At 34.2% G+C, this 9,872-nt stretch overlaps 2 protein-coding genes across 2 annotated transcripts; one reads left to right on the forward strand and one right to left on the reverse strand.

Moving 5' to 3' along the window:
* Positions 1–1,475: 1,475 nt before the first annotated feature.
* LOC143452506 (uncharacterized) lies at positions 1,476–2,639 on the reverse strand. Its single transcript, XM_076953508.1, has 2 exons — positions 2,430–2,639; positions 1,476–1,960 (listed from the first exon to the last, which is right to left on the reverse strand). Exons 1-2 carry the CDS (start codon positions 2,502–2,504, stop codon positions 1,721–1,723), a joined length of 315 nt encoding a protein of 104 aa, XP_076809623.1. The 5' UTR covers positions 2,505–2,639; the 3' UTR covers positions 1,476–1,720.
* A 2,749-nt stretch (positions 2,640–5,388) lies between these two features.
* Positions 5,389–9,048, forward strand: LOC143453139 (uncharacterized). The gene is made up of 7 exons (XM_076954302.1): positions 5,389–5,675; positions 5,913–6,073; positions 6,245–6,442; positions 6,526–6,652; positions 7,293–7,474; positions 8,006–8,152; positions 8,433–9,048. The coding sequence occupies exons 1-7, from the start codon at positions 5,595–5,597 to the stop codon at positions 8,665–8,667; spliced, it is 1,131 nt and encodes a 376-aa protein (XP_076810417.1). The 5' UTR covers positions 5,389–5,594; the 3' UTR covers positions 8,668–9,048.
* Positions 9,049–9,872: the final 824 nt, after the last annotated feature.

Here is a 9,872-nt window from a genome sequence, read left to right on the forward strand (position 1 = left end):
TACAGAAATAGCAGTCATCTCACTCATCTGTATGATTTTGGGGTTCTCTCCAGATTCTCGGAATAGCAAATGGCATCGAATGCCGGTCTCCTCTAAGCCAGCCATCCAAATTTGATCGGCATGTTCCGCAGATCACACGAGGTGCCCAGTGTTTATCTTGGTCACCAATTTTCATGCCAAATTAAAGTTCATAAGCGTAAGAAAATTTTTCTTCTGCCTTTATTCTGTATTTCACTTGCTTTAAACTAATGTATAGACCACAGGCATAGCAAAAACAATAAGCAGACAGCTTACATTTACGTGATGATGACATCACTCAATTTATCGAGAATCACGCCACCTGTAATTAACCTGATAAGATACCAGTAAAAATAAAATAGCCAATGTGGCAACCTTGGTATACTGGCTCACTGAGACTATGCCAAGAATGATCATTGTTACGATGCACGCTACAATTATGAAGTTAAAATGTTTGGCCATTGTGACGTCACACTGCACCAATGTTATAACGAATTTACAATCAGAGTTAGAAAAAACAGGGTGCTGAAAGTTTAAAAAGCTTAAAATAACATTTTTATACAACATTTGAGACAAAAAATTGCCAGAAATATGTTTTACTCAGTAATATGTTTCAGAAAATATTAAAAAATCGTCACAACTAAATTTTTGTTACATGGTGTAATGAGAGAAAAGTTTCGATTAAAGCTGTAAAAATGATTAGTTTTTGCTTGTAATTAGCTTCTTTTCTTCGGAACAATAAATTTTTAAAATGTTACGTAGCCTACTTACTGTTTCATTTCACAGACACCGTGAGACCATGTGCTAACGACTCATAGAGCTATAGAAACATATAAATAAACCATGAAAACAAATAACTCCTTTCAAGCTCAATATGCTACTACACACCAAATTAAAAACATTGTAATTCAACACTAAAATTTTTTGCAATAAGCAAAAATGAAAAAATTGAAGCTTATTCTTATTAGATGTAACTTCCAACTTACCTTGGTGACTGATGCCGATGAGTTAAGTTGTAACATTGTTAATAAGATGGAAAAATATGCGATTGTAACATGTTTATTGATCTCAATTAACTTATGTTTAACAGTAAAATTCAAACAAATATCGACAAGCAGGGCAACATATATACATAAAATAAAAAAATTGTTGGTTTATTCAATGAAGATTTGGGTCTCAATTATGGCATGCGCTAAAAGAAATCGTTCAGTGCACTATGTATTAGCCGAGTTATTATAAACAGGCTGCATTGGGTTTATACTTTATTTCTTATAGACATTTTTGGATGCTCTATTGCAAACAAGCAATTAAAAAAAAACAGCATAATACGTAACCTACCCCATCAGTATAGTTTTAATTTAGCACTTTTTGGATTTTTGCCTTTTTATCAACTGTCACTAGCTGTCACCTTTACCATAACAGGTAAGCTTGATGGTCGACCCAACAACCTCAAACAGTTAAGTTTTGGTCAAATTTATTATCATTTAGACGAGACATTGAATGCTGAAATACTTAAAAAAACTATTTAAAAACAGAAAAATGTTTTTGAAGTCTTACTACTAATGTTTATTGATAAAACTAGCCATGTCGATAAATTTTGAATACTAACACCGGTTTCTATAAATCGTTTGTTGAATAAAAATATTTTTCAGAAATTTGTGGACGTCCATGTTTAAAGCTTGCTTTAGTATAAGTATATATGTCAGAAAACTTCATCATAAAAATTTTCATTAAATCGATTGTTGCTGACAATCCAATATCGACGCAACGCTTCCACTCTGTTGCACAAAAACAATACAACAAATAACAAAACCATGCTGATGCACAACGATATCAAGCAAATTACAGTCAAGTAAACATTGTAGATGTTGTCTAACAATTTCTGGTGTTCATCAGAGTTTCTTTTTAACAGAAAGTTGACAGCGTCAGGATAAGAAGACATCTGGAACATTAAATTATAGTAGCCTATAGTTAAAAATATTACTCTTTAAATTTAGCAGAATGAGCCGAATTCTTTAGCAAATCTGGGAAATTTCTCTTACATGCGTTTACTATTTGGACAAGAAATTATCAGTCATAGTTATGACGTTCTTGTTTACTTCGACATCTGGTGAAAAATGCGTGCGCACGATGAAGAAACAGAGAAAAATAACAAAAAGATAAGTATAAACGGAAACATTTACGGTAAGATACTGCAGGAAAGACAAGCTGACAAAACCACATACAGAATTTCATTCCGATATCTGTGTTGATTAATTGATTATTATGTTTACTGCACGGCTGTAAAAAAGAAAAAAATGAAAGAAAAAAGAAACAATACACGAAGTAAGAGAAGCAGAAAAAGTCATGATTGTAGACTGCAGGTCTATACAAGTTATAACTCTACTGCAACTATTCAAATGCATGCTTACCTGAATTTTGCCGTCATGGTTGTCCGATGACAAAAAACTTTCACTCGTATACAACTCGATTGGTTTGGGTGGCATATTGATAAATTTATGATTAAACCTTAAATGTATTGTTACACAAGACCTATAATAATTTAAAAATGCACGAAGATTCTGTGACTTGGATGATTGCAGCAGACGTATTATAAAGCAACAAACATAATGAAAATTTCTAAACGTTTAAATTTAAAACCGCTTTTGTACCAGCATCGAATAATTTTATTGTATTTAAAGCTAATTGTTATAATTGCATTGTTCATTATCTGCTATGCTTTGCAAAGGATCTAGGTTGCTTGAAATTTGAGAAGTCGTTCTTCGTCAAAGACTGCTTTTATATTTTCATTGAAACGACTATTATACGATGATTATGGTGTTAGCAAAAAAACATCATTAGCGATATTTCACAGTAGTTTGCAATAGTAAATAAAGTTTAATCTATATGCAAGTTATAGGTTAATAGTAGTCTATATACATGTTGAATTTTCGGGTTTCATAATTTAATTGGTTAAAGCTACTTTTTACAAGCGCTGAAACCTTTGCTTCACAGCTACCGAAAGTTTTCCTTGCTTAGAATAATATAATACTTACCTTTCAACTTAATTCTGTACATAATCATGTACCAATACTATAAAAGTAAACGTACGTCCAATATAATACCTCGTTCCAGTCATACTATTGTTTTACTTCAACTGTATTCATTCAATGAATTCGTCCACAGCGAATATGTTATCCGGTCATGCTAACGTTCACCAGCATAAATTATTGATGACAAAACGACAAGAAAATACATAGATCCATAAAGATACACTGTATACTGTATATATGTATATATAAGTTATCATATAAGTAGCTATGTAAACATCTTTCATATGATAGTAACACAAAAAGCTGTAATTTGAGTAGAAAGCGGCAAACTTTAATAACTGTAGCTCAAAGGTCATTTACAGGAAAATGACATTACATCACCATAATCACTATTCGCTATTACTAAGTTACTAGATATTACTTTTAAATTAGGTGAACGTGTTTTTGATATCTGCAATAGATAACTACTCTGGCATTTAGATAAAAATAGTGTGATAATAGACATCGTGTTATCGATATTATATACAGTATACAGATACCAGTAATGTGTTGGACTTGAGCTTGATCATAGGACATCCATTAAGATAATCATATCTAATACTTCAGTATATGGTAGAATAGATGTCAATGGAGATGTATCATGGTAACCAAAGGTTTTCTTCGCAATGGCTCTGAAGATTCATTTTAATATACTGGACTACGACAACAACGATCTAGGCTACTTTATTGCAGGTATATAGCAATATTTATCACTTTGTGGTGACTTGGTATTTGGAATTTTCGTCCTTCACAATTATAGCGAAAAATAAAATGAATGAATGAGTAAATGAATGAACTTTCATGAGTTTCGGACAAGACAAAATATACGAAACTTATCGCATTTATAACGTGCACATTCAAATTTTTATTGCATTGGTTGTAAACGCTTAGACATGCATAAATTTACTGGGTTTTATTCCAACATTTTATATAGTTAGCTTTGTTTTTCCATTCTCGTTTGAAAATAGTCTGTTTGACCTCTTTCTTATTTAAAGTTTATTTGATGCAAAATTTTAACAGAACTAGAAGGTAAATTTCAATTGCGCGTAAGTCAAACGTGCTACTTCCAAGAATTTGTAAAAACCGTGCTGCCCAACTGTTTTCACAGATGTGATCAACATTTTGCAAACTTATCCTCTTGATTTACAAACCCGTTTCGATTTAAAAGTTACACTGCCTAAAGACAATAGGTTACTTAGGTTTAGTTACAGGTGCTAACCCTACTGTGTTGGGTCTGTTTGCGTGCAATTGTAATTACGTGATTAACTTTTCTGCACTCGTGTATATGAAATTGTTTTTATGAGACTGTAGGCTAATATAGTCACTTCTTGCCAGAATCCTAACAAACTCTATACAAGATAGCATTGGGCCCGAAAATGCTAGGAATTTCGTTTGTAAGTTGCATATTCTGTTTTGTACCATATCTTGGTTTGAAATACGACGTGAATATATTTAGATGGTAGTAATTACGATTTTCCCCTTTAGATTCGCCTCTTTGTAAATCTAGTCGTATATCGCGATCTTTACGAAAATTCATGCTGGGAAAGAAATTTACTTTTTACATTTTAAATTTATCTTTTGTGAAACGAGTTCGAGTTATACGCCAACGTAAATTTTTTCCCAGTACACCTTCTGGTTACTCATTTATCCTTGGTGTAAGCTTTTTATGAATAAATAAATGAATAAGTAAGTATAGGTCGCCTGATACCAGCAACCTCATAAGCAAATGAAAAAAAACGAAAACGAAACACAAAACGGTAACCAGCTTCAAATTTTGAATAAAAGTAATCAGCATGCGGAGACCGGTAACTAACTTCTAGGTGGCGAGAAATACTGTTGCTTTTTTTCTTGCCCATCTTAATTTGGCCTGCTTAAATATGGTGGTATACTTAGTCATTATGCAACGTCATTTTTTTGAGTACCTTGTGTGGTTTTTTGAGTACCTTGTGTGAAAGTTTTCTGATGTTCAAACAAATGATTTGTGAAAGCACATGCCACTTCCTGGTACCAAGGTAAATTCTTCATTTGAAGTGAGGTTTCAAGCTGAAGCCCTGTCAGTAACATCCACGTTGCAACTTTTATGCCTTCCGGCATTACGCCAGTAACACAATTGCACCAAGGTACCAGACAATTTTGCTTTTCTACACAACGACACATTCGTTGATCATTATTATTTGAAGCGTGCTCTTTGTAGTGAAAATGTCGACTGTACTTAAATATCGTGGTGTTATTCCTCAGCTTAGATCAGAGTATATAGGCTCAACGGTTTAGTATAGCCAAGTTGTGAAAGATAGCCTAAGAATTTCAGCTTGACTGGATGAGCAATTTTATAACATATTCCGTTTATTTGATTTAGTGACTTTTGCTGTATAGCATAAAGGAATCTTTTTTGTGTTTCTTGTTGTTTACGAAGGACAAACGAAACGTTACCTACTTCTGTTCTCTTTCGATAATCGAATTGTATTGACCTATAGATTACAATAATTTCTAATCTGATCATACAGGATGAAATCCCTGTTCCTAGTTTTTGCGTTTGCTGAAGTATTCTACTTGTGCAACGCGGCTGCACCTACTCCTAATCTTATGGTGAGTAGCACTAAGTAAAGTAACGTTAAGTAACAATGTCAAGTTGACAATATTAGCCTATAATTTGCAGTAACATTAGTATTTGCCCAATAATATTGGTTTAATCGGTCCCCACCCTACTTGATTTGGTACCAGACAGGCAGTCACGTGTGCCAATGAATTATATTCTAAATGAAGATTACTTCGAGCCGGAAAGGCAAAATAACTCTCAAAATTTACAGCAGTTTTATTTTATAGAAAACTGCGTACTGCGCATGTGCATGTTGTGAGAAAAATCCGGGTAACTGTTATCGACATCCTGTAATAGAATCTGACTACGAATGCTCATCAGATTTCTGCACTGATGAGTTCTGTGTTAGATGGAGACAAGCAAAATGCTCAACCAGCTGCTATTGTTCGTGAGTGTAACAGTAATTCGCAAAAGTATTTTTTCTTGCGATATTTCAGCTGCATTAATTAGATCAATTAGAAATCATAACGAATTCAAAATGTATGAATCTACATATATACAAAAACCACACATATACGTAGGGTAGGCCTGTAGCTAAACAATTTTATCTTTTTTTCAGAAAATGCAAGGATAATCTCCCTGCAGACAATTTTAAATGCGCATTGTATAATGGAATTGAACCAAGCTGTGAATGCGACCTAGATAAGATTGAGTGCGAAAAAGATGCCGATTTTGATCCACCAGAGGTCACAGAAGCTAAGAAGCAATACCAACAATATAAGGAGAAATCCCACTGCATAGTTCCATGTTTTTGCACGTAAGATGGATTTATGATTACGTATAATCCATAATAAAAGTAACTTTGACCAAATGTTTTTTATGTTTTTATTTTTTCTACAGCAAATGCAAATCCGTTGTTCCATCTCATCTAAAATATGACTGCAAGAAGGTTGGACAACCCAGTGATGACTGTTCGTGCGACAATACAACTTGTCCGACAGCAGAGCAGATAGAAATATTTACTAAGGTATTGAGCTACATTTGTTTTCATTTCTATACACAACCAATTCGACTTTTAATGCTTTACGCTAGACTCGGGATATATTCTTACTCTTTTTATACGCCATCTGTTCAAGACGTCGCAGAGATACGTTTGTTCGTAATTTCTTGTATCTTCAATGCAATTGGTGTTCAGCACGAATACTTATTATGATCATATTTGTTCCTGTAATCACGTATCTTGGGAACTTGGTACAAGGTGCCATTTTCTGGTCAAAGAAAGGGGATTTCTATCATTGGGATGGACATTTTTTAGGAAATATTTCTTTTTACAATCCACGTGCACTTTTATAACTGGTCAACCAATGCAATATGTAGCCTACACTATACAGGTTGTACATAAATTTGCCAGTATAACAGTAATGTAAGCTTATTTCAGTACTTTCAGCAATATTTCCTATAGGACTCCTTTTTGTTTGCATTTAACCTTAAATTCTCGTGTCTCGGGGATTCGCCTCTATTTTGTCCGTTACTTGCGCGCTAGCAGGCCTTAGCTTTACAGTACCTATATTTTGACCACAGTGCATGTTACACTACTAGGCTAGTAATTTGGTTAAATTAAATTTATGCTTAAAAGTAATATTGTTAACAGATGCTTTGTGTATTAGATGGCGGAAGATAGTCCAGATGTGAGCAAAATGGCAGATGAAATGCTTGAGGATGTACAGTCACGGCAAGAGCTTGACTCTATAAACGAAAAACTAAAACCCGCCATCGATGCGGGGAAAGTTGACCCTGTGAATGCCAGTAATCTAAAATCATTGAAGTGCAAGATGCAATGCATGTGCGAGTAAGTAGCCTAAGATCCTCCATCACTGTTATGTACGTTATAAAAACAAACGTTGTGTAGGTAAAATTTTCCAACTATATGTAAAGCCTTTATTCTGTTGAAGTTGACTTAACAGAAGGAAATTAATGTTTCATGTGAAATTAATTCGTCAAACCTTCTATTAGCCGTCACTTTTTCGATGTGGGCTGACCGAACCTTTCAAGCAGTAATTTCAACATTAACCATAAGCCAGAATAGATCAAGGAACCCAAATACAATAGGTCAATATCCTAATTAAATTACTCCCAAACCGTACACACAGATCTACCCAGAGATTTCTCGCAAACAGATTTTAAGCTTATTTAACTTCCTCACTGGGCGAAATAGTTACTTAAACAAACGTGAAATAGGCTCGAGAGAAATCTCTGTGTGCATCCAACTTTTCCAACTGTATCTCTAACAAGTGTAAGCATATATTGTATTTGTTATACTGTATATCTTGGTCATCGTGGAAAACTCACAATTGAAAACAATCTTACAAATGTTTTACAGTAAATGTCGAACGAAATCATCTGAACTAAACGAAAACTGTAACAAGATGCTAACCACGAGGGATAGTAAATGCCCAGAATGTCCAGAAGATATCGATTGTCCTGAAAGTGATCCACAGGCTGCGTGCAAAATGCACTGTTTTTGCAAGTAAGTTTGTTACTAAGGTCAAATTATGAATTTACATTTTTCATAAAATACACACCCGGTTGTTTAGTTTTATCTTGAGACTAAATTACAAACGTTTTTTGCAATATCCTCCTTACGCCATATACGTTCTCAGTTCAAACAGCTGCTAATGCGTTAATAACAAACAAGTTAGGCTACCATTAACTCTCCTCAAAAAGCAAAGTAGTAATTTAAATCATTTCCGTTTGTTACTTATTGTGGCCTTATACGTATGTTTTACAATGAATATACTTGTTACCAGGCAATGCAAGAATGACAAAAGAATGCCAAATAACATAAAGGAAAAGTGCGACGAGTTTATCAGAAGTGAAGCCGACACATGCACTTGCACTGAAAAAATGGACTGCAACCAACTTGGAAGGCTACAAGACTTAATGCGTGTCCAAGAAGCAAAAGCACAAACGACAGCTGAAGACGGTCAGCCACGGCCAGGAAAATTAAAGCCTAAAAAAACTAAAATATGGGATGAGCTTTAATATAGATAACTAACCAGCAAACAGTTGATTACGATTAGCAGCTAGTTTCACTTCCATACTCTGATACATAAGTAGGCTATATTCGGTAGTACATTTTTTCCTATTGTTTGCAATACGGCACTAAATTGTCAACGAGGCTACTTTCAACTATGAGCAAGGATATATTTATAAATGACTTTGTACTACAGAAATGTTGGCTACCTCCTGCAGTCATAATTCCAAGAGATAAGTACCTATCATTAAAACTCCACGGAAATCTAACTTATACATTGACAAAAAGTTCACATGTAAAAATTAAATGTATCTAAACATTAAAAGTTTTTTGACTATTTGCGCTGATCGACGGTTTGTCGAATGCGAATACAATTCAATGTTTTTGCACTTTTGTCCGCACCAGCAAACCTCCTTGATGAGTAGAGCCTTTTACTCAACCTTCAGAATTTAAAAAAGAGGGTCTCTTTTCAGAATGGTGGGAAAAAGCTGCACAAACCTTGCCGGATTCTAGGTTCACGTTCATTCTACACAGGGATTTCAAATAAGCGAATTTTCAATTATTTAGCTTCACCTACAGTAGCTTAAAAGTGAGGGACAAGTCCAAAAACAAGTTAGCCTTAAATTAAGTCAGTATGTTTACTGTCAACCACTTCTTGATTCAAGCCCAACTTGTTTTTGAAGTAGCCCTTCACTTTAAGTTGCCACTACACAAAGTGAGAAGTTTAAAAGCTGACAACCTATCTTTAGCATATACACAAGTATTTCTCAAAAATGTCGTTTTCTTTGCGAATGGTCAAATAAAGGATAGCCTATAGTATAGTCTAACCGTAGGATTCGGATTTCTAAGATTAGCAAAAATATTTAATATTCGTGCGTAATAGTCGGGTTTGTGTTCGATTGGGTGCATCCATACTACTGATATATTACAAACTGGGCAAAGCAAATTTACACAGCATCACACTAATTCCAGGGAACTGAGAAATTACGAAATATTTTATTTTTTATACCGATTGATAATTAATTAATCCGCAGAAACGTTGATGTACAGCGCTTAAAATGCTATCTCCATTGAGTTACTAAAGAACCAAATGCTCTGCATTGGCATCGCATTTGCATATTTTTGTATAAGTTAGCAATTTATGTTAAATATCGCCAGTAATGTGCAATACCAATCCCTATAAATGCTGAAAAACTATTCCGTAACTCCTTAC

This window comes from Clavelina lepadiformis, chromosome 4 (assembly GCF_947623445.1).
Source record: "Clavelina lepadiformis chromosome 4, kaClaLepa1.1, whole genome shotgun sequence".
Taxonomy (NCBI): domain Eukaryota; kingdom Metazoa; phylum Chordata; class Ascidiacea; order Aplousobranchia; family Clavelinidae; genus Clavelina; species Clavelina lepadiformis.

Excerpts from the sequence above, each read along its gene's own strand:
- LOC143453139 (XM_076954302.1), top strand. The coding sequence starts at position 5,595 with ATGAAATCCCTGTTCCTAGTTTTTGCGTTTGCTGAAGTATTCTACTTG. Across the intron at positions 6,653-7,292 it reads AGATAGAAATATTTACTAAG|ATGGCGGAAGATAGTCCAGA; the intron begins GTATTGAGCTAC and ends TTTGTGTATTAG. Across the intron at positions 8,153-8,432 it reads AAAATGCACTGTTTTTGCAA|GCAATGCAAGAATGACAAAA; the intron begins GTAAGTTTGTTA and ends ACTTGTTACCAG.
- LOC143452506 (XM_076953508.1), bottom strand. The coding sequence starts at position 2,504 with ATGCCACCCAAACCAATCGAGTTGTATACGAGTGAAAGTTTTTTGTCA. Across the intron at positions 1,961-2,429 it reads ACCATGACGGCAAAATTCAG|ATGTCTTCTTATCCTGACGC; the intron begins GTAAGCATGCAT and ends TTAATGTTCCAG.